Source organism: Rana temporaria, chromosome 4 (assembly GCF_905171775.1).
Source record: "Rana temporaria chromosome 4, aRanTem1.1, whole genome shotgun sequence".
Lineage (NCBI taxonomy): Eukaryota > Metazoa > Chordata > Amphibia > Anura > Ranidae > Rana > Rana temporaria.
In genome coordinates this window covers 368741507-368766693 of record NC_053492.1, presented here as the reverse complement: position 1 = coordinate 368766693, position 25187 = coordinate 368741507, and the positions used below count along the sequence as shown (strand labels likewise).

The following is a 25187-nucleotide window of genomic DNA, read 5'->3' as shown; positions in this document are numbered from 1 at the left end:
GCAGAGACGTTTCCCTTAAGTTCCGAGTGATACTCTGGCTGCCAGGTCAGTGAGAGAGGCTGGAGTGGTGAAGAAGAAAGTGTTGTTGGAAGCAGGACTGTTTCCCATTGTTACGCCTGAATTTGCTATTTCTTTTCCTACTGAATCTCTACCCTTTCACCACAAGTTTTATTGTTTTTACCCGACTGGGTAATAAAGAGCACAGAAAAAGACACCTGTCGTGGATATTCCGTTACTACTATTTTCACCATACACCCCTAGATGTCGGAGGAGCCACGAGTTAACATGCCACCCAAAACAAACCAGCAGCTCCTTCAGGGGTAGTGCTACATATGTGTAGACTGGTAGTGTCTGTCCAAAATGGCATTGCTGGAGTGGTCTGCACATAGGCTGCAGTATTAAGGACTGCACTGGTGCAGAGAGCTCTACCAGCACCATTATTAGAACTGACCTAATGAACTGGACACCCATTTCCCAGGAGCAAACCCCTCTCAACTTTTAGCGTATCACCCTGTGCTAGTATCACATCTCTTACACAGGACATTTTCTTGTTCTGCTGGTCCTAACATAGCTTTGAATATTGTCATAAAGGTTATATGAAGTTGTATGGCTATACCTACTGAAAATAGGAAAAAATGTGTTGCCAATATTTATACATTAAAAAGCGTTAAAAATATATCATTTGCTTAGAGGTAAGTGCTCATGGCACCTAATGTAAATCACAAATATATCGACTGTATCATTTATATCCTAAACAGCTTTTTTATAGTAATAGAGCTGAGTTTTTTTAATACCTTTGCTGCATTTTTCTCTTGACAGATAGCTACTCTGGCCAAGACCTAATCGTTACCACCGAAACTCCTCCAGAAAGAGTTACATATTTTGATCTTGATGATGGTAATAATTATTTATTCCTTAGCAGTCTAACTATTTTATTTGATGATAAAATGGGAATCATTCCTATACAGATCTGTTATCACAGACTGAGATATATTTTGGTTCACTACTTGTGTATAAAGGCCACTATAGCAACTAATCAGATTTCAGCTGGTATGTTTTTAGAAAAGTGTACAAAATGAAAGTAGCATCTAAATGCCCCTTGCTGAATGTTGAAAATGCATCCTCATTTTCTAGTAGGTAATAAGCAGTACAGATCCAGTATTTTTCTTGGCTAAATGTAGATTTTATATTCTTACAACCAGAATATTATTTAAAGATCCTATTTAGTAAAAGCTTTGGGCCAGATCGGATTTAAGTTACACCGCCGCAAAATTTCTACCTAAGTGCCTGATCCACAAAGCATTTACCAAGAAATTTGCAGCTGTGTAACTTAAATCTGTCCGGCGCAAGGCGTGCCCAATCTAATGGGGCGAGTCCCATTTAAATTAGGCGCGCTCCCGCGCCGGACGTACTGCGCATGCTCCCAACACGATTTTCCAGACATGCTTTCCGCGAAGTTACGTTGCGCCGAGTTTTGAGAATCGCGACGGGTGTAAAAGAAAAAAAAGAGTTGCGGCGGGAAAAAAAAATTTTTAAAAAATAATTTACAGCGTCGCGGGAAAGAAGGGTCTACTTTTACATGGTGTACTAAGTTTACACTTTGTAAAAGCAGCCCTAATTTTGCGACGGCAAACTAACACTTACGGAAAAAAAACGAAGGGAAAAAGCTTTGTGGATCTCCGTAAGTGCTAATTTGCATACCCGACGCGGAATTTAGACGAGAAATGCCCCCAGCGGCGGCCGAGGTACTGCATCCTAAGATCCGACAGTGTAAAACTATTACACCTGCCGGATCTTAGGAATATCTATGCGTAACTGATTCTATGAATCAGCCGCATAGACAGAAACAGGGATACGACGACGTATCAGTAGATACGCCTGCGTATCCCTTTTGTGGATCTGGCCCTTTGTTTCTCCCAGTTAGTGTTAAGTTACAGTGAGGTTATAGTGAAAAAAATATAAATCTGTGTATTGTGTAGCCCACATAAAGCTTTTTTTTTTTTAAGTACAGTAAAATATGGGAGAGAGACAGCATAAGAAATAAGACAAGTATACAGAATAGTTACTCAGTTCATGCAGATGGAGCTATAGCTTATATGTTGTCTTGCCCTGTGCAGCATCTCTCTCTCCTTATACCCTCATCTTTTCAAAGAAGAACTATTGCCAGGATATAGCCTTTCAAGTATTTACATATTCCTAACAAGCCATGAATAGACTTTAAAACAAACCCTTAGACCCCTTTCACACTGAGGCATTTTTCAGGCGCTTTTGGGCTAAAAATAGCGCCTGTAAAGCGCTTGAAAAACGGCTCCCCTGCAGTCTCAGTGTGAAAGCCCGAGTGCTTTCACACTGTGGCGATGCGCTGGCAGGACGTTAAGAAAAACTCCTGCAAGCAGCATCTTTGGAGTGGTGAAGGAGCGGTGTATACACCGCTCCTGCGCATTGAAATGAATGGGCAGAGGCGCTGAACCACTGGCAAAGCGCCACTTCTGCAGCACTTTGCGGGCAATTTTAACCCTTTTTCGGCCACTAGCGGGGGTTAAAAGTGCCCCGCTAGTGGCCGAAAACCTCTGCAAAAATGATGGCCGCCAACGCCTCCGTGTGAAAGCAGCCAAAATGACCTCTGTAACTACATGCAATGTGAAGCAATTTGTCTTCAAAGTTTACAAAGGAGTGAAGTCTTTGAGAGCTGGGCCTCATCTCATTGGTCATCCCCCTCCAGCGCATCTGTTCTGTGGTTACATTAAAGATTAGAAGGCAGTGAGGCAGCTACTGTAAGTCACTACTGGAATTAGGGGAACAGGGTGGGATGAGCTTCTAAATTGAAAATGAAAGTGTTTATGTGGTAAATTTTAGGATGAATTGCTCTACAGTGAGCAGCTGCAGCCACTGAGGTCAGTGAAAGCTTATTTACTTAATTACCACATATAAACAGTAACTCCACTTGTATATATATATAAGAAGGAGTTTTCTTCACATTGGAAAGATATTTTCCTGTTGAGTCTTCAGAACTGGCAGTGAGGGGAAATCTCCCTAATTAGACACAGATGGTCTGTAAAACTGACAGTGGTTTAAACCTTCCCCAATTCTTTCTGAAATGAAAAAAAAAAAAATTGTCTTTGGATATGCTTAAGGCCTATTTGACACCTATGCGTATGTGTGCGATCCGTGTTTGCTCTGGCACGGCAGCCCATTAATTTGAATGGGCTGCCATGCCTGGGTTTTCCACAAAAAAAGGTGCACCTTTTTAAAAATATGCACCTTTTTAAAAAAACATGCCATTTTCCCTGTGGTTCCCGAACCCGAGTGTGCTGAGATGCGTAGGGGTGCCATTCAGAATGAATGGCAGTCAAGCGTGTGTCCTAAGAGCAGTACGATTTGTCTGCAGGTGCAGGAACAGATGCGATTCCTGCACCTGCAACCAACCTGCACAGTGTGCACCAAGCCTTTAATTAAAGTAACAATTTAACTTCTAAACAAATTATTCCATAAAACTTTTCAGATTATGAGTTTATTGAGACTACCCAGCGACCAATTCAAACAACGACAACAACTGAGCCTCCCATGTTTTATGAGGATTCAGAAATAAAGTCTTTTGACAACAACCTGGTTTCTGAATTTGATGCAGCTGGAAAGAGGAGATTTACAGGTACGGAAATCATGTCTATGTCTAGTTTTTGCTGGACATTCATAAGTAAATGTACAGTATTTTAGTCCAGAATGTATTATTGTGTGTCTTTTTTGCTTTATTAGCGCCTTATGTGACCTATATAAGTAAGGATCCGAATACTCCTTGCTCCTTGACGGATGCCCTTGAACACTTCCAAGTGGAAAATCTTGCAGATCTTATCCCTAAAGAAATGGAAAACAGCATCTTACCTCCCAAGAACATCTCATACAATATTACTGTTGTGGCTGTTGAGGGTTGCCATTCCTTTGTCATTCTAGACTGGGCCAAACCTAAAAAGGGAGACTTCATCACAGGTAACATCATTTTCATGCTTTTCATTTCAATCATTTCAATTTTAATAACAGTTGGTTGAATGCAAACTGACTGAATCAATAAGGACATGCTTTAAATGTAAAACGTTTAATGTAAAGATTTGTGATTGCTCTCAAGCTGGCATACACCATACCATTTTTTTATTCAATTTCCTTTAGATTTACCTTCAACTGTGTAGTAGAGGGGTCTCCCTGAATGCATACAAATAATTGAAAGTGTTTAGATTTGACCTTCTACTGTATGGTTATGGTAAATCTAAAGGAAATCTATAGAAGACAGTTGTATAATGTATGGCCAGCTTTAAGTAGGGTTTGTGGAGTAAAGTCTTTTGTTGAAGGGTTGCAATGGCTCTGACTCTCAATTGGTCATCTGAAGAATTCCATAGAGCAATGGGAAAATAAGAGCAACAAACAATGCAAATACATTTATTTGAAAGACAGTGGATTTACGGAGCCAGGCTGTGTTACCATCACTTGGGCTTAGGATGCTATGTACAATTGAGAAATAGGGTTCAATTTAGTTGATGTTTTTTGGCCAAAAAAATATTTTCAGCAGTTGGGTAACTGGCTTATGTTCAACCTTCTTTTATGATTATAGGTAAGTAGGTGTTATACACAACAGTCCACACCTTCAGCCATGTAGCTTGTACAAGTGTTTCTTAACCAGTGTGCCACATGGGTTCCTCCAGATTACCACAATGCATTACTCTGATCCAGGACAGGTTGGATGCAGCAAAAGATGAAAGTCCGCTTCCTCCAGACCACCTCCACCTCCCACCCATGCCATTCAGCTGGAGCCAAAAGGAAGGTCTTTAATGTGAAGAGGGGACTATGTGGTTGGGGGGATCTGTGATGAGGGCTATGTGGTTGAGGGCTATGTGATTAAGAGGGCCTCGTGAAATGGGGACTCTGTTGTTATGGAGCAACTCATGTATATGTATCAGGGGCCTTTGATGAAAAAGGGTGACTTTGATGTGACAGGACTCTCATGTATCAGGGGCCTCTGATCTATTGGGAGTACTCTGACATGAAGAGGGAATTCTGGCATGATGGGGAGGCTCTTATTTGATGGAGGGACCTGTGGTGTGAAGGGGTCTTCAAATGTGCATTGTTCCTGGCTCAGGTTGATAAGTAACATTTAAAACTTTTTATAAACCCAATTATTATATTGCAGCTTACCAATTCTTAGATGTGATGGCTGCATTCGTTTTCTTTCTAGACTACTTTCCTTTATTTTCACCTGGTGATTTGTCCAATAAGTGATTTGTCCAACAAAGGAAGCTCTCCTGCAAAATGTGGCAGATAGGCTTAATGTACACAGGACATTTTTACAACCTTTCCTGAACGATTTAAAGGGTCACTAAAGGATTTTTTTGTTTAGCTAAATAGCTTCCTTTACCTTACTGCAGTCCTGGTTTCATGTCCTCATTGTTCGTTTTTGCTTTGATGTTGCTGTAATTCCTATCTGTTCTGGACACTTCCTGGTTGTTTGTTTCCTGATCACCACTGTACTGGGAGATTTCTCACTGTGGTGACTAATCAAGGAGGTGTGTCTAAAACCCCTCAGCACTAATCCAGTTTCGTTTTGCAAAACCTTCACTGCCCTCTATTGGCTCTTTGTCTCTGTACATCAGAGAACCATGAAACAACAGCAAAAACGAAACTAAACTGCAGGTAAATTATATGATTGGTTTTTATCTATTTTTAATCATTTTTAAAATGAATCAGTTAACTATTATGTCTCTATACCCTGTAAACCAGTGGTTCTCAACCCGGGGGTCGGGACCCCCTCGGGGGTCAAATGATGATTTGTCAGGGGTCACCAAATCCTGGGCTGTTCCTGAAGCCCGCACCTCTTTTGCAGCCACCCAACAGGGCTGTCCCTGGAGCGCCCAGCCGCCCACTCAGCCTCTTTGGAGCCACCCATTCAGTTCACAACATCCCAACTCTCCCACCCCCACTGCCACTCATCCCAACTCCCCACCCCCAAGGAGTAAGGGAAGGAATACAATTAGAGAATACATGGAAAGGAAAAGAAAGGGGAACAACAAATAAAGGGAGAGGGAGAGAAAGATTAAGAGAGAGCAAGAAAGACAGCTAGATTGAGGGATGGGGGAAAAAAAAGAGAAGAAATTAGTATAGAGAGATAAAAGGGAAAAAAAGGAGAAAAAGAGTGGTACATACTAAAATGTACCATAAGGGGTTTTAATACTTCACAAATGTAAGGGTTAGGGGGGCAAATTACTTGTTTTGCCTTGGGTGCTGACAACCCACGCTACTAAAATTTTTACTGCTAGGGGTCCCCACAACTTGGGAAATTTTATCAAGGGGTCACGGCACTAGAACGGTTGAGAACCACTGCTGTAAACAGTCATTTCAGCAATTTTTTTTTTCCTTTAGTGACCCTTTAACTTGACAGATAGAAAGCCTAGTTTAAAACGTCCGTTTTGCAGAGTTTACATGCCGAGTCTAGCGGCGTTTTGTGCGTGTTTTGCCGCGTTTGCGTTTAGAAGCATTTTTTTAAATAGCTAGAACCAAAAAACGGCTGTAAACGAAATGCCTGCTAAACAGGGCTTACTGCGTTTAGCCCTGTTTAGAAGCGTTTGGCGCTTGAAATGCCTCTAAACTCAGCATCTGATTCTGAACTAATTTTCTGCTTTCCAAAAAAAGCCTCTAAACTCAACTGCCTAAAAAAGACTATAAATGACCCTGTGTACATGTACTGATAAGATAACATAGAGGAGAGTTCAGGGGCAGTTAAAAAAAATGCCCAACTGCTCCTAAACATCCGTTTACCAGCAGCAGTGTACATGCAGCCTTAGCGTGCTGAGACAAACCGTTTACTTCTGACAGGAGTGCTTACAATTACCAGCTTTTATTTATTCATGTAAAACATGTATTCCAAAAGGAACAAAACTGTTTGCTGTAACTAAGTGCCAGATTCACAGTCGAAATACGCCGGCGTATCTACTGATACTCCGGCGTATTTTCAAATTTGCTGCATCATAGCGTTGTTTTGAATCCTCAAAACAAGTTACGACGGCTTTAGGCTTCGATCCGACAGGCGTACGGCTTAGTACACCTTCGGATCGTAGGTGTAATTCTTTGGCGCCCGCTGGGTGGAGTCCTCGTCGTTTTCCGCGTCAAGTATGCAAATTAGCTGTTTACGGCAATCCACGAAGGTACGCGCGTTCGTCGCATTCGCTTACGTCGTCGCTAGTCGGCTTTTCCCGTCGTAAAGTTACGAGTGCTATTTAGGTGGTGTAAAATTAGACCATCCATGTTAAAGTATGGCCGTCGTTCCCACGTCGAATTTTAATTTTTTTTTTTTGCGTAAGACATCTGGGAATACGAAAGGACGTAACGCACGTCGCCGTTCAAAAAACACATTGGCGCGCCGTAATTTCGCGCAAAGCATGGCGGGAAATTTCCCAACGGAGCATGCCCAGAACGTTCGGTGCGGGAATGCACCTAATTTAAATGGTACACGCCCCATTTGAATTAGGCTGGCTTGCGCCGGACGGATTTACGTTACGCCGCCGCAAGTTTACAGGCAAGTGCTTTGTGAATCAAGCACTTGCGCTTAAAACTTGCGGCGGTGTAACGTAAATGACATACGTTACGCCGCAGCGCAAGTATGTGAATCTGGCCCTAACTGTCTAACTGCAGTGTGAGCTAGATTTTGGCTTCAATTTATTTGAGTATTTAAATCTGTTAGTGCATCTAACACTCCCCTCCCCCAGACTGACACTGCTGCTGTCCCAAGGTGCCTCTGTTCTCCTTCATCCAGAGTAAGGGCACTTTAATACAGGAGGTATATTACTAATCAGATCACCACTTGAAAACAGTGGGAACAAAGCCTAAAAAGAAAACAAATGCAGCCACTACATCTAATGATTGGTAAGCTGAAATATTTTACATTTTGGTTTTAATATGCTTAATAGAGCTTTACGTTTTTTTACTTTTAAAAGAATGTTGTGACTTAAAAACGATTGATTGAGAAACGCTGCCTGATAGAACCACTGAATGGATAAAGGTTTATTAGAACAGTGTTTGTACCAACTTTTCTGACCTGGTTTTGGGAAATCACTTGAATGAAAGTTACCCAATGGCTATAAGTGCTGGGGCATGTTCCTAACACTCATTTGAAGTAAGGAAGCCCCTTGGTCGAGTGGTGAAGCATCTTCTTTCACAATAATTATTGTGCCTTTTGCTCCTGCTACTAGTAGGGGCAATCAGCTTTCGTATTTAGGATAAATTCAGAAGGGTAAAGTGAGCCCCCAGCACAATATAAAGCTGAGTCAGGCACTGGGACACATTGAGTGAGATCTGGACAAATGATTCTAATGCCTTGTACACACGATCAGAAATTCTGTTGGGATAAACTCTGACGTATTTTTCCGACGAAATTCCTTTCAAGCTGTCTTGCATACACACTGTCACACCAAATTCTGACTGTCAAGAACGCGTGACGTACAACACTACGACAAGCTAAGAAAATAGAAGTTCAATGCTTCCGAGCATGCGTCGACTTGATTCTGAGCATGCGTGATTTTTTCCATACAGACGAACAGAATTTCCTATAGAATTTTTTTTTGTTGGAAAAAAAAGAGAACATGTTCTCTTTCTAAGTCTGTCGGAATTTCCGAAGAAAAAAATATTTTCATCGGAAATTCCGATCGTGTGTGCAAGGCATAAGGCCATCTCTCATTGCTCCCACTCCATAAGCCCAACATCCACCATTCATGGATCTGCAGCCCTGCAGGGGTAGTTTTTCTAGTATTCTAGGAGCAGCATGGAGTAGCAGTGGGATATAAACCACGTGGTGTCTTCTGTAGCATGCATCAAAGTAAGGCCAGGCGTGGGACTTAAATGCCAAACAGGCCATTTGGGCCTGAACCACATATGCCAATTTGACATATTAAAAGTGAAAAGGAAGAGATTGATTATGCTGCTGTTGTAGTGATGAGAAGGATAGTGGGTCTTATGAAAAGTGTCTGTAAACCCTTAGGCCTCGTACTCACGACCAAACATGTCTGCTGAAACTGGTCCGCGGACCAGTTTCAGCGGACATGTTCGTTCGTGTGTAGGCAGTAACGTACAGAATTCCAGCAAACAATCGTCGGCCAGACCGTTTTCCAACGAACAACTGTTTCCTGGTCTTGCTTTAAAACAGTCTGCTGGAATCGTGTCCGTCAGACATGTTCGGTCGTCTGTACACAAAAGCAGCGTACAAAAACCCCGCGCATGCTCAGTCCAAATGAGGAGACGGGAGCGCTCGTTCAGGTAAAACTCGCGTTTCTTTGGGATATGGCACATTCGTCATTAGAAACCTTTTATTCTAGCAAGAGAACAATGTCTTAAAAAGGCGCACTAAACCACATTTTAAAGCCTCGTTTTATTAATTCTTCTCTTGCTAGAATAACCCCGTTCTCTTGCTGATGCAATTTCAATAGAGTTGTCCCATACTGAAATGTCACATTTCTTGCTTGTGATGTAATCCTTTAATAATGTTTTCTATGCCAGACGTGTGTTTTGGTTGGTGGTCCTCCATAATTTAGAGTAGTCATTTTTGTAAAGGAATGTGCATTTTTTTAATTTCTTTTTTTGTTTCTAGTTATGTCACCATTTAAACTTTTTTTTTTTTACATGTTTTTTTAAATTTTTTTTTTTTTTGTTGGTGTTTCATTAGAGAATATTAAACCATGTTGGCACACCAAATGTCCCCCCCCCCCCAAGGAGTGTGTCCTTTGTAAATTACCCATTGTATATTTATTAAAGGTTTGCTGCCTAATAATCCCCACAGTATATCAAACAATAGACATGTTTTCAAATGAAAGCAAAAGGCCTTTTATTCAGGCAAATGTCATCACAAAAAATAAAAAGAACAGCAGCACTAGAATAGATAGCAAACTATATGCAAACTTGCATTTCCAACATGGTGAAGGATAAACTTCCAAGCCTCAGGAGCCAAACACAAAAATATGAAGCAGCAGCACACAAACAAAGGAACCCAAACTGTGGTAGTACAAACAAGATGTCCTTTATGTGGAAGGAAATGGAAGGCAGAAAATCAACGTTTCCTCCTCTTTCCAGCCTTCCCTCCAGGCAGCCTTCCAGCGGATCGAACACGGGGTCTTGCAGGTGGGGTTGATGTGGCAGCAGGAGGATGGTGTTCCGCAAGCCGGGCCGGGTCACATAGCCCAGTGTCTGGGGTCAGCAGGCCCCTCTGCATCCACCAAAGGACCTGGTTCATCAGGGCCTTTGCCAGTCTTCTCTGGTCCTCCTCCCCTTCATTTAAATCATGGGCCAATGAGGCACTGAAGGCCTCTGTGGGGTTGAGGGGGGCCCTCATGATGGCGCTTGCCTCCTGGATCATGCGGAGGCTTGCCTCCTCCACAGGCCTCAACTGCCTCCTTCGGCCTGATGGCCTCACCTGGGGGGGAGAAGACTGGCTGGTGGTGGTTCTCCTGGCCGGGTGGACCTGCTGCAGGCCACTGGGCCCAGCCTCCTCCTGGCTGCCACTGACCCCGGCCTCCTCCTGGCTGCCACTGACCCCGGCCTCCTCCTGGCTGCCACTGACCCCGGCCTCCTCCTGGCTGCCACTGACCCCGGCCTCCTCCTGGCTGACAGACACCTGAGGATCTGCCACCTCCTGGCTGATCTCTTCTTCCTGTGTGGAAAAAAAAAGAATTTTTTTACAATTTCGCTAAATAAAACCACACTCATTTTCATGTTTTTCGTTCAGTATTTTCTGTTCATTATTACTTGAATACACTCTACTTCTGACCCCTGCAGTTGTCATCCCTGACACCTATTTGTCTGTACACCTTTTTGTTTGCTTTTTTCCAGCTTGGTTTTTTTTTTACAATATCTAATCATTAATCCACCAAGAATTATTTACGCCATAAATATAGAGGAAACTACTATACCTCCTCATCGAAGGGTGGCAGATCTGCATCTCTGTCAGCCAGGCCCTCTTCCTCCGACTCTGCAGGGCTGTGGTCATCTGGGGAATGTCCGCTGGAAGGTAGCATGGAGGAAAGGTTGGAAGAAAGACTGGACATCGTTTTCCTGCCTTCCATTTCGTCCCGCAAAAAAGCCATCTGTTTATAATACCACAGTTTGGGTTCCTTTGCTTGTCTTGCTGCTGCTCCCGATTTTTTGATTTTATTAGCTTTGTATGCTCTCCTGTATGTGCTTCTGAGGTTGGCAAGTTTATCCTTCACCATGTTGGCAGTGCATCCTGGCACCCAAGTTTGCATATAATTTGCTAGCTCTTCTAGTGCTGCCGCTCGTACCTCTTTATTGCAATATAACGAGTGTTTTGAATTCCACAGGATGGGCGTGTCCTGGTATTTTTGAAGTAAGGCCTCTATAGATTCCTTGCTTTGTAGGAGGTCCATTGCAATTTTTGCAAAATTATATTTCTTTTTGAGTCTAGATTACAAAAACATAAACCACAGAAAAATAAATATTCCAAAGGATCAGCGTTGACCTTGATCTAATATGTGTCTTCAAATTTATTACCTATATCTAATTCCAAACACAGTCTCTCTTGTTTAAACAATGATTGGCAGCTCGGCCGCATTGCTTGTACCAAACATTGATTTGCTAGATGCAGAGCCATTGTTCACATTGCAGTAAATATTTTAAATATATTAAATTAAACAATGCTTACAAATGACAGTTTTCATCTAGGCACTCTTTCATGTGTAAATCTCATACCCCTGACAATGGATGACATAAAAGACACTTCCTAATGACCTCTGTACAACCAACACTTGAACAATACTTTGCCTGATCTGAATACACCATTCAAAAACTTGTCAATGAGGTACAGCATTGTTCACATCTCTATTTTGTGAGGTGTCCAAAAGCATTTGGATACCAAAATAACATTGTGGTACCCCATAGACAGAATAGCTTAAAAAGGGTGCAACCAACAGCCCAAACCCCCATCCCATGTGTCTACATTTTCAAGGCCTCTGCTGATCACATTTTTAATTTCCTTACCTTCCTGTCTCTCGCTCCTCGTTTCTCACGCTCGCCTAATTACCGCGTAAGATGCGTAATCACGGCGTAAACCTTTTAAACACTCCGCGTATTTATGAAACCCCGCCCTCGTCACCTTTGCGAGGCCCCTAATCAATGAGTTTAGGAAATATGGCGTTAACTGTGTATGTTCTGGATGCGCTCGAAGATTCTCCGCGTAACGGACGTAAACACGTTGTTTGCATTCTCTACACTCCGCGTATGTATTAAACGCCGCCCTCTTCTCCGCCCATGGCGTAAGAATTCATCTTTTCCACGCCCATAATCTCTGTGGGAAAGGAAAGATGGCGATGTCACACGAGCGGGCACGATGCTCTCATGCCACAAGTGAAGGGACAGAGGCAGGGACGTCCCGATCAAGGAAAAGAAGATATAAAGCCACTAATATGCGGTTCCAGGAAATGGTGGAGTTAGTTTACATCATGCGAAAAAAGGACTATGATGGTGAATTAGGGCCATACAAGACCCCTAACCGCCGAAAGGCACATATTATGGACAAGGTGGCGAGGAGAATGCAGAGGATGTTTGGGATCACCAGGTCCAAGGAACAGCTGAGGAAACGCTGGTCAGACTTAAAATTGAGGGAGCCACATCAGATGAAGAAAATACTTAAAATTCTGCGTAAAAGTAAGTAAATATATATTGGGGTTGGGGGGGGGGGGGGGGGTGATTGTCTGCAATAATGTGTTGCCATGTATATTTCACCATCTGCCTCCTTGGCCTGCTTGTAATTTTAAAGACATGTTGTTATTTATTTTTTAGAACATAAATAACTACATATTTACAAACAGTGTTCTTAGTAAACAACGTAACATCACATAGTTTATCAGAAAGGCTCGGTTATTCCAGGAACAACACACCTGGACATGGCTCACTGGCCAAAAACTTTGTTTGTAAACATTGTGTAAAAGCTAGTTCTAGAAATAATATGGTAATAAAGCAGATGTTTTCACATCTGCAATGCAGAGCACCTGTGTCTCCCCAAATCAAAAATGGGTTTTGGTAGGGTCTCCCAGAAATACAGTTTAGGGGGGACATCCATGTGTGTCACTTTGCTAAAAAGGGGCAGGATCAGAGCTTGCCATATAGAAGTAATTGCAAAATGTAGGTTTGGTGAAAGATAAAAGTAACTAAATGAAAGCATCTTCTAAGCAATGTGTGCGATTTATGCTCTCCAATATCTGTGTGCTGATGAGTCTACATTTTTTTTGGTTTATTTCAGGGGAAAGAAGTCGCCAGCATTTGGAGGAGGCAGAGAGGGCCAGACAAGGCCAAAATCTGCCATCTCAACATGTGGAGGAGGAGGAGGATGTGGAAGGAGAAGAGGATGTGGAAGGAGAGGAGGATGTGGAAGGAGAGGAGGATGTGGAAGGAGAGGAGGATGTGGAAGGAGAGGAGAATGTGGAAGGAGAAGAGGATGTGGAAGGAGAGGAGGATGTGGAAGGAGAGGAGGATGTGGAAGGAGAGGAGGAAGGAAGAAAGGAGGAAGGAAGAGAGGAGGAAGAAGTAATTTTGGACTTAGAAGTCATAGCAGATGAAGGGCAAGTGGCGGAAGAACAATTTGGCGAATTGAAAGAAGGTGGATTGATGGATGAAGGAGGAGTCCAAGATGATGGGGAAGTGGTGGAAGAAGGAGGAGTGATTGAAGATGATGGGGAGGTGGTGGAAGAAGGAGGAGTGATAGAAGATGTCGAAGAGGTGGAAAGGAGAAGCCCATCAGGTCAGTGTCACCCTAGCTTGATTCAAAAAAACATATGTAGATAGGCCTCATTGAAAAATAATATTGTAAATGCCATTTTTTTTTTTTGTTTTAGGGGAGGAGGATGGTGTGCCAATATTTTCACGTGCAAGTGCTGCTATAATTATTCAGCAGGTAATGGAGTGCAGCACTGAAATGCACAATATGCGTGAAAGGATGTTTCTCATGGAACAGAATGTAACAAATGTCCTTTTGGAATGCAGCACGGAAATGGACAATATGCGGCAAAGAATGATGGTCATCGAATCTAATTTTAAGAACATTATTGACATGATGGGCCGTGTCAAAGACTGAAACACCCCCCGCCCATCCCCCGCCCCCACAAACATTTTTACAGTTTGAATAATGAATACGCCAAAATTTGAAGATACACACACAGTGTGCCAACATGTGCTATCTGCCATCACAGAATATCTAATGTCTGTGCTTTGTGGGTCCAACCCCCTCCTCCATCCTCAAGTAGTTGAGAGGAAGGGTTTGCTCCCACAAAACACAGACATTGATCACCCATGATGTCAGATAGCACATGTGGCCATTTGTCTGTTGAACCAATGACATTTGGCGAGTTTGCACTGAATGTGTGTATCTTCCAATTTTGGCGTGTTCCAGTGTGAAAGCACACCATGACTGACTGCTGTTGTGAGTTTTTATATTTTTGGAATTGGATTTTGTTACTTTTTGACCATGTTGAACATTTTGGGATACTATAAAGTTTAGACCATAAAGAATAAACAACGCCAAAAATTTTTAAAAATATATATATAGAATTATAAATCTCTCTAATCACTGAATTTAGTGAAGTAGAGATTTGACTCCAAATTCTCACCTAAAAATTTTCTTTTAGAAAAACACACCAAAAACAAAAAAAATGGTTAAAAAATTATTGTTTTTTGTGCCTAAAAAATATGGCCAAAAAAAAATTTAAGGCGGTAAACACCCCACCAAATATAATCTATATATATATATATATGTAAACAATAAATCTAACTATATTTGAGTAAAAAAAAAGTGAACTTGTTAATAAATGTATAATCTGCATAATATTTTTGGTTGAATTACCTGAAAAAAAAAAAAAAGTTTAAAAAATTTTTGAAGACTCCTAAGTACAAAAGCAGGGAGTAATGAAAAAAATATAAAATTATTTTTGGGGTCATGAACAAGCAAAAATTAAAAAAACTTGACCTCAACATTTACAAATGGAGTTGCTTCTTATTTCTAGACTCAATACCCTGTTTGTAGATGAGTGAATACTGTGCAAAATGTGGTTAGTTACTAAAAGTGGAGAAATCAATTATGCATTACAATTGAAGAAGTTAGTTAGAGAACCAGGAAGACAGAAAAAGAGAAAAAGCATTAATGACAAACAACTGTATAAAGTCCAATGGTCTAATTATTTATTATTTTTTAGAATATTCCTTTCTTTGGGGGCCGAATTAGAAAGAAATATGATCTGGCATAGCAATGGCCCCCCGACCCATGAAGTACTCAACATATTTGTCGCGTACCTCACGAGCTGATTGGGGGGCCAAGCCAGCGCGACCAGTGTCCAGCCCGGGAAGGGGATCTGAGGGTAGTCTTGCCTCAGAACCGATGTCGGGTAGGTACGTCTGGGAGTGCCTGCGTAAAAAGTTGTGCAAAATGCAGCAGGCAAATACAACGGTGTCCAATTTATATTCCGCCAGATGTATCGATGTCCTGAACAGGCGGAACCGGTTGGTGAGTATCCCAAAGGCATTCTCGACTACCCTCCGAGCCCTGGCCAACCGAAAATTAAACACACTCCTCTCTGAGGTGAGGGTCCTCTGGGGAAAAGGCCGCATGAGGTGAGGACCAAGCCCGAAAGCCTCGTCCGCTAGGAACACAAACGGAAGTCCTTCCACATTATCTTCATCTGGTGGCAATGCCAGACCACCAGCTTGGAGACGATCATAGAAATCAGTCCGTGCGAACACTCCCCCATCAGACATCCGGCCGTTCTTCCCCACGTCCACATATAGAAACTCATACTGTGCCGACACCACCGCCATCAACACAATACTATGATAACCCTTGTAATTATAATAGTAGGACCCCGAGCGGGGTGGGGGCACAATGCGGACGTGTTTCCCATCTATTGCTCCACCGCAGTTTGGAAAATCACACCGCTGGGCAAATTGGGAAGCCACAGACTGCCATTCCTGTGGTGTGGAGGGTAGCTGTGGGGACAAACAAAATTAGAGATTTAGTACTTTGTAACAAATACATCCTACAAGCATCCTTGTGACAGTTCACAGTATTAAAATTGCATTAGAAAAATGTGCATGGAGAATTTGGGAAATGAAATATATAGGGCCACTTCATTAAGAGACTCCACAGCCCTCTGATGGGGACAATAAAAGTTTGAAGGGGGGGACACAAAAACCAAAAAGTCCTGTTTGAAAAAATGGCAAGGTGGGTTTGTCCCTAGGATAGCATGCTGGACAGGTTAATATTGGGTAAGGGACAAATATGCAGGTAGGCCAAGAATAAAACATGTAAAGCTGATATCAACATGCATAGGGAGAAAAGGTAACGTTAGTTAAACACACAGCATATCTGGGAAAATAAAAATAAAGTTAGTTGGCCACATTATTAGAGCCAGGAAACTTACCTTAATATACTCCTCATGCATAACTTTGATGATGGCAGCACACGTGTCCGGTATGATGACCCCAAGCGCCTGCGGAGAGATGCCTGTCGAGAACTTGAGGTCCTGCAGGCTCCTCCCAGTCGCCAGGTACCGCAACGTGGCAATAAGCCTCTGCTCGGCCGTGATGGCTTGGCGCATCACAGTGTCCTGCCTCGTGATATAGGGGGACAGAAGATCCAGCAGACGGTTGAATACGGGGTCCGTCATGCGGAGAAAATTCCTAAAGTCATTAGGATTATTCTCCTGGAGTTCCCTAAGCAGAGGCATATGTGAGAACTGGTCACGCTGGCGCAACCAATTCTTGGTCCAGAAACGCCTCCGCCCCCTGTTTCTGGCCAAAGTACTGGACAAATGAACATATCCAGCAGCCATCCCATAAACAGCACCAACTCGCGAAAATTGACGCTGCTGCTCCATCATGGCTTCAAACCGGCCGGCTGGTCAGTCAAGAACACACTGAAACAGAAAGCACTCGCAAATCCAGCACTACCTGCGACAAACGCGTGACAAACAGATACGAGCGCACAGGATGCAACTGCTAAAGCAGAAACAACCTGCTTGCCTATAGCCGAATGACAACTACGTTACCGCAAGCACACGCACTGAACCCGTGAATACACGCTGTCAAAGCCTGGAGACCGAGAAGCGCGAATCAGCTCTAACCAAACCTTCACTAACACGAGCAAACACGTAACTAGCAAAAGAGGAACAGAGGGCGGCGCCATTAACTTTGGTCTTCCCCTTTATAGTGACGTCGTACGTAGTTTACGTGCACGCGTTCCGGTACGACGGGAATTTGGTCCGCTGGTGTGTACACGCCAGCGGAACAAAACACAAATCAGCCTTGTACGCCGGAAACTGTCGGGCAGACAGTTTCCAGCGCACAGATCCGGTCGTGAGTACAAGGCCTGACATACACTCAGTGAAGAGACTAGCAACACGTGATACACTGGGGGTATAAAACAAATTCTCCTACATAAGTTGCACTTGTTTATCTGCAGTCCTCTCTTCTCTACAGCCTCCTAAAACACACATTTTACACAGCCTCTCTCAGCAGCAGAAAGCAGATGGTGGGCATCTGACATAGCACAAACTGAGGAGCTAGAGTACATAGCTTAGTGAAATCTTGTAGCTGATTGGAGGAAAGGGACGCATCTGCTTTTCCCAGACTCAGAGAAACATAGTCTGGCCCCTCCTCCACCCCTCCTGCTGTCTTCTGGGAGACACACAGGTCCCAGAAGACAGCAGGGACCACTTAGAACATGTAGCGTGACTCGCGCATTTGCAGTAGGGAACCAGGCTGCGAAGCCGCAAGACTGAAGATGCTGGCGCCTCCACCTTGAGCTGAGGGACAGGTTGGGTGCGGAAATTGCGGGGCTCCCTGGAACAGGTAAGTGTCCTTATTTTAAAAGTCAGCAGCTGCATTAATTTTTTCAGGTTGAACATTTCTCTTTAACACTTTAACTCTTCACTTTAAGTCTTCTCGTTCTTCACTGTACTACACTAATACTACACATTAGTACACTATTCAAAAGCAAGCACATCATCCACGATCATTTAGATAATAGACTTCATTAGCAATGGGGAACACAGTTACATTTTTAGACATTAGTGGTCCAATATCTGTGGTAGGGGAGCAAACATATCATGTTTTATAGATGTTTGATTGTTTTTGTAATAATACATATGATTTTAACAGTAATAATATATGCTTTGAATGATGTGGGTAAAAAAAGTGTTTCCATTATTCAGGTGCTACAAAAGGCCTTTGATGTGGGGTTTGATGTGGTAAATATTTGCGACGTTGGTCCCCCTAGAGAAAAAATTTACAGTATAAGTAGTGTAATTAATAACCTTATCTTGTATAACAAATATTATAACATTGTTTCCCTAAATAATTATTTTCTATGTTTTTTTTTACTTATGCATTTTAATGTTGCAAAGCAAGGCTGAATGGATTGTTGCCAATATCAGTCATTTTTTCCATTTGCGAATGGATTATTGTCTTTCTTGGATGTGCAGTACTTACATCCTCCAAAACCTGAATTTAATAATGTTATTTACTATCACTATGGAAATAAGTCAAATCTGTAAAATGCACTTTGGGACAGGTGGATTGTTTTGAGTAACTGCCAAATACTGAAGATTATTTCAAGACTTGGCTTGTAAAACCCGATGGCAGTTACAAGTAGATTTAGACTAATGTCTACAATACATGGTAGGAATATACTGTAGATATATAAAATTATTTTCTCAAAAATATGTGATAGAGTTGTGTATTAAAGCGGAGGTTCCATTCCAAAAAAAAAATATTAAAAGTCAGCAGCTACTAACACTGTAGCTGCTGACTTTTATTAAGGACACTTACCTGTCCTCGATCCTGGCAGCTCCAGGCGCCGCCATCCACAGTAAGGGAAACAGGCAGTGAAGCCGCGTGGCTTCACTGCCCATTTCCTACTGCGCATGCGCGAGCAGCGCAACGCTTTGTGAATGGGCCGGCTGCTTTCTGGGACACACACAGTCCCAGAATGCAGCGCGCCCCATTCACAAGAAGACACCGAGTGTAGGAGGAGGAAGATAATCCACCGTGGAGGATAAAGAGGCAGATTCGGCACTTCCGCATAGCAACAGCTTTTAAGGGTAAGTAAAAAAAAAAATGTATTCATTTTTTTTTTTTTGGGGATTTTTGATGGAATTTTTTTTTTCAGGTGGAACCTCCACTTTAAAGGGTCACTAAAGGAAAAAATGTTTTAGCTGAAATGACTGTTTACAGGGTATAGAGACATAATAATTAACTGATTCCTTTTAAAAACGATTAAAAATAGATAAAAATCAATCATATAATGTACCTCCTAGTTTCAGTTTCGTTTTTGCAATTAGCTTAGTTTTTGCATGTTATTTGATGCCTCTGTGCTGGACAGACCCATAGAGCAGTATTGGTTTGGAAAACAAAACTAGAATCTCACAGCACTGTGGTGATCAGGAAACAGACAACCAGGAAGTGTCCAAAACAGAGGAGAATTACAGCAACATCAGAGCAAAAAACGAACAATGAGGACATGAAACCAGGACAGCAGTAAGCAGTAAGGTAAAGGAAGCTATTTAGCTAAAAAAAAAAAATCCTTTAGTGACCCTTCAAATATTCTTTGCTGACACATCAATTTCAGAAGCACAATGCATTGCAAGTTGATTGGATTCACAAGTTTGAACTAGAAAATATTACATTTTAAAATCAGGACAAAAAAAAAAAAAAAAGCAATGCATGCATATTTCCTCATGAGATCCTCGTGTTGAATGTACAAAGCAATACCTGACAGAAATCCAGCGAGTTCTTAGCTTACTAAGCACTTCATGGCACTGAAGTCTGACAGGGCAGTTGTTTAGAAGTTAAAGCGGAGGTTCCATTACAAAAAAAAAAAAAAAATTAAAAGTCAGCAGCTACTACTGTAGCTGTTGACTTTTATTAAGGACACTTACCTGTCCTAGCTGCCAGCGATGTCGGCCCCCGCCGAGGCCGATCCTCGATCCTGCCAGCTCCAAGCGCCGCCATCCACATTAAGGGAAACAGGCAGTGAAGCCATGCGGCTTCACTGCCCGTTTTCCTACTGCGCATGCGCGAGCAGCATGGCTGCTTTCTGGGACACACACAGTTCCCAGAATGCAGCGTGCCCCATTCACAAGAAGACACCGAGTGTAGGAGGAGGAAGAGAATCCACCGCGGAGGATGAAGAGGCAGATTCGGCACTTCAGCATAGCAACAGCTATTTAGGGTAAGTAAAAAAAAAAAATTTCCATTTTTTTTTTTTGGTGGAATTTTTTTTTTCTGATGGAACCTTTAATCAGTAGAATAACTTCTGCACAACCTTCTTGCCCATACATGGATTGAAATGTAAAAACTGTAACACTTATGCCTTGTACACACGATCGGAATTTCTGATGAAAAAAGTCAGACAGAATTTTTTCATCGGAAATTCCGTTCGTCTGTATGGAACTCCCATTGAAGAAAAAAACATGCATGCTCAGAATCAAGTCGACGCATGCTCAGAAGCTTTGAACTTAATTTTTTCTTGGCTCGTCGTACGTGTTGTACGTCACCGCATTTTTGACGGTCAGAATTTGATGTGACCGTGTGTATGCAAGACAGCTTAAACGGAATTCCGTCGGAAAAAACAGTCAGAGTTTATTCAGACGGAAATAACTATTGTGTGTACAGGGCATAAGACCCTTTTCACACTGTGGCAGAGGAGGGATATTCGGCCACTGGTGGGGCACAATTAACCTCGCAAGTGGCTGAGAAAGGGGTTAATAGCGCCAAAGCGCTTTGCAGGTGCTTCCGCAGCCGCGCCCTCTGATTTCAATGGGCAGCGGCGGTGGAGGAATGGTGTATACACTGCTCCCACACTGGACCTAAGATGCTGCTTGCAGTACTTATTTTCCTGTCCTGCAAGCGCACCGCCCCAGTGTGAAGGCACTCAGGCTTTCACACTGGGGCTGCAGAAGAGGCAGTTTACAGGTGCTTTTCAGGCACTATTTTAAGCGCAAAAACTCATATAAAATGCCTCATTGTGAAAGGGGTCTTAGGCCCTGATCACACCTGAGTACAGCAGGAATGTTGGCAGAAACAAGCGATTTTAAACGCCTGTAAATGCTGAGCTTAAAATATACCTCTAAATGTCCTATTGTGCATAGACACGGTCGGAATTTCCGACAAGAGAAGTCAGATGTGAGCTTTAGGTCGGAAATTCCGACCATGTGTAGGCTCCATCTGACTTTTCCTGACGGAATTTCCGCCAACAAAAATTTGATAGCAGGTTCTCAAATTTTTAGAGGGAAAAAATTATAATCGGAAATTCCGATCGTCTGTAGCAATTCCGACTCGCAAAATTTTGACGAATGCTCGGAAACATTTCAAAACTTAATTTTCTTGGCTCGTCCTAGTGTTATACGTTACGACGTTCTGGTGGAAAGTTCAGAGAACTTTTGTGTGACCGTGTGTATGCAAGCCAAGCTTGAGCGGAATTCCGTTGGAAAAAACATCCAAAGTTTTTCCGACGGAAAATCCGATCGTGTGTACGCGGCATTAGGATAACATTGAGCTGCTTCTACAGGCAAAACACACCACTTCTGTAGAAGCAGCATTCTTTAAGCCAGTGTGCATGGACCCTTAAAGTAACACTTTATTTCACAACTGTGAAAGCAACATTATAATGTATTATGTTGTATTATATTACAACGTTGCATTTGAAGGAAAATAAAGTACCACATTCACTATGCTTTGCTAGAGTGACAACCTTTTCTTTAGGCTCGGTCCACAAATATGTGAATCAGATGTGTTTTGAACCACATTCCTTTCGCATACCATGTGAACCAGACTGCCTTTCAATGGTTTATCCATTGAAAGCTGGTTTGCACATGTCTGGGATGGCTGCAGTCTGTTTTTGAAAAGAATCCCATGGGTTAGGTTCAGGGGCAAATTCAAGTCATAAATTTGTACCTGAACTGGTGAACATAACCGCACCAGACTTTGGACTGCAAACTGCAGCCAGACATGTGTGAACTTAGGCTTACACTATATTGTGAGTGGAAGGACCACGGTTAAGAGTACCCAGCAAAGGAGAGGCACTACATTCTGTCCAAGCAAGCTACTTCTTTTCTGTTTTATTGTAACATCAATTCTCAAATGCAAATACAGTAAAACCTTGGTTTGAGAGTAACTTGGTTTGTGAGTGTTTTGCAAGACAAGCAACATTTTTTAATAAATTGTGACTTGCTATACAAGCAATGTCTTGATATAAGAGTAGTTTCATGTCACAACTGAGTATAAAATAGAAGAGAGGTGCCTCTAATGCCGCGTACACACGGTCGTTTTTTGTGATGAAATAAAACAACGTTTTTTGTGATGAAACAAAACGACATTTTTCAAACTTTATTTTAAAAAACGACGTTGCCTACACACCATCGTTTTTTCAAAATGCTCTAGCAAAGCGCGGTTACATTCAGCACGTACGAGGGCACTCTGTTCCATTCAAGCTTGCGTCATAACTTGCTTCTGAGCATGCGTGGGTTTAAAAATGTTGTTTTAAATGTTGTTTTACCCACACACTATCATTTTAAATGACACAAAAAACAACGTTTTGAAAAACGACATAAAAAAATTGAAGCATGTTCAAATTTTTTTTTGTCGTTTTTCAGAAGACATAAAACGACGTTTTCCCCACACACTGTAATTTTAAATGACGTTTTTAAAAATGTTGTTTTTTTTTCATCACAAAAAACGACCGTGTGTACGCGGCATTAGTGTAGCAACATGGTTACATTTAATGAAGATACAACATTTAGCAAACTCACTTGGTTGATGATTAAAAGAGTCACATCTAAGTATGCAGGCATCCGGGGTAAAGCTATTCACATAGATCATCCTCCTCACTGCCATCGACATCATCCCTTTCACTCTGCGCTCCATGAGCGCTGCAAGTCTCGCTTTCAGATCGCTCTACTGCAGGGTAGTCTTCCTGGTCACTATTGCAGACTGACAGCGCTATAATAAATATCCCCCAAAAATATATAAAATAAAAGTTTTTTTCCCCGATACGTATTCTGCCTATTTTTGGTAAAAAAATATCGCAATAAGCGTTTTTTCGATTGGTTTGCGCAAAATGTATATAGCGTTTACAAAACAGGGGATAGTTTTATTGCATTTTTATTAATAGTTTTTTTTTTTTACTACTAATGGCAGCAATTTTTTTCTTGACTGCGACATTATGGCGGACACATCGGACAATTTTGACACATTTTTGAGACCATTGTAATTTTTACAGCAAAAAATGCTATAAAAATGCATTGTTTACTGTGAAAATGACAATTGCAGTTTGGGAGTTAACCACTAGGGGGCACTGAAGGGGTTAAGTGTGACCTAATATGTGTTTCTAACTGTAGGGGGGCGGGGCTGGACGTGTGATGTCATTGATCGCCTTTCCCTATATCAGGGAACAGACGATCAGTGACAGCGCCACAACGAAGAACAGGGAAGGTGTGTTTACACACATCTCTCCCCGTTCTTCAGCTCCGGGGACCGATTACGGGTCCTGCGGCCGCGGTCACAGAGCTTCGAACCCACGGCTGGAAATTTTACAATCACGTACAGGTACGTGATTGTGCCCAGCTGTGCCATTCTGCCAACGTATATCTGTGTTAGGCGGTCCTTGTGGTTAAACACTTAATCTTATACCGTGTACACACGATCAGAATTTCTGATGAAAAAAGTCAGATGGACTTTTTTCATCTGAAATTCCGATCGTGTGTAGGCCCCATCGGACTTTTTTCCATCGGTGTTTAGAAATAGAACATGTTTTATTTTTTTTCGCATGCTCGGAAGCATTGAACTTTTTTTCTCAGCTTGTCGTAGTGTTTTACATCACCAAGTTTTGGGCGGTCGGAATTTAGCCTGACAGTGTGTATGCAAGACTGATGGAAGTCAGCTTCATCGGAATTCTGACGGAAAATTGCATTAGATTTTATTCCATCGGAAATTCCGATCATGTGTACGTGGCATTAGTGTAACCCCAATTAACCCCAGTAAATTATATAGAGATTAAAAACACACAAACACAGCAGTAAGTGCATTCCATAATTTAGGGTAGAATATTGTAAAACAAATTCTCAAGAGTGAAATAATGATGGTACTTTATACTACTTTTTCATATAACAAATTTCTGCAACCCCAAAGTAAATTATATTGAGAAGAAAAAAACACAAATGTCAAACATCTGTTTTGATGGTATTGGGTCACAGTTGTAATAGAGTTTGTTTCCAGCTACTGCAGATGGGAGCTGGAGCAAGTCCAGATGTAAAGCACATGTCTACGATTGTGGCTAATACATTGGTTGGAGAGGAAATATAACTAACATAGAAGTTACTTCAAATAAATTTGCTAAAGAATATCTTGCAGTATTTACATGTGTCGCTACAAATTAATTTACAATTGAATCAATGCATTATATATTGTGCAAGCAGTATAGTTTACCTCATTTGACTGATACTACATTTTAATATTTAGATCTAATACTTCAATCTTATGTAACTATGACGTGTTACATCAAAACAGGAATACGCAAACAAACACATCATTTTTATGGTTCAATAAATGTTTTTATTTTTTGTAGACATATCATAGGTTGCAAATAAGTCGTAGGATAGTGAGGAATATATCACAGAAATATTTGTGCAAAAAACAAGAATAGTAAAGTGACATCATTGTTTCAATGACAGTATTATCTAGCATTAGTTTGCTCTTCAGTGAGTGAGATCAAATTATCCACTTTAGCCCCGGGCCTGTTTTTCAGAGTCGGTGTTTACGAGACAAAACCATTTTTTTTTGCTAGAAAATTACTTAAAACCCCCAAACATTATATATTTTTTTTTCTAACACCCTAGAGAATAAAATGGAAGTCATTGCAATACTTTTTGTCACACCGTATTTGCGCAGCGGTCTTACAAGCGCACTTTTTTTGGAAAAAATTCACTTTTTTAAATGAAAAAATAAGACAACAATAAATTTGGCCCAATTTTTTTATATATTGTGAAAGATAATGTTACGCCGAGTAAAATGATACCCAACATGTCACGCTTAAAAATTTCGCCCGCTCGTGGCATGGCGTCAAACTTTTACCCTTAAAAATCTTGATAGGCGACGTTTAAAAAATT

General features: G+C 41.7%; 1 protein-coding gene across 1 annotated transcript in view; it reads left to right on the top strand.

Moving 5' to 3' along the window:
- The window catches only part of FNDC1 (fibronectin type III domain containing 1), a 322095-nt gene that overhangs the window by 218099 nt on the left and 78809 nt on the right, over positions 1-25187 (top strand). Inside the window, exons 12-14 of the mRNA XM_040350922.1 lie at positions 820-897; positions 3503-3649; positions 3754-3984. Coding sequence (XP_040206856.1) covers positions 820-897; positions 3503-3649; positions 3754-3984 — 456 coding nt within the window. The remainder of the gene's footprint in view (positions 1-819; positions 898-3502; positions 3650-3753; positions 3985-25187) is intronic.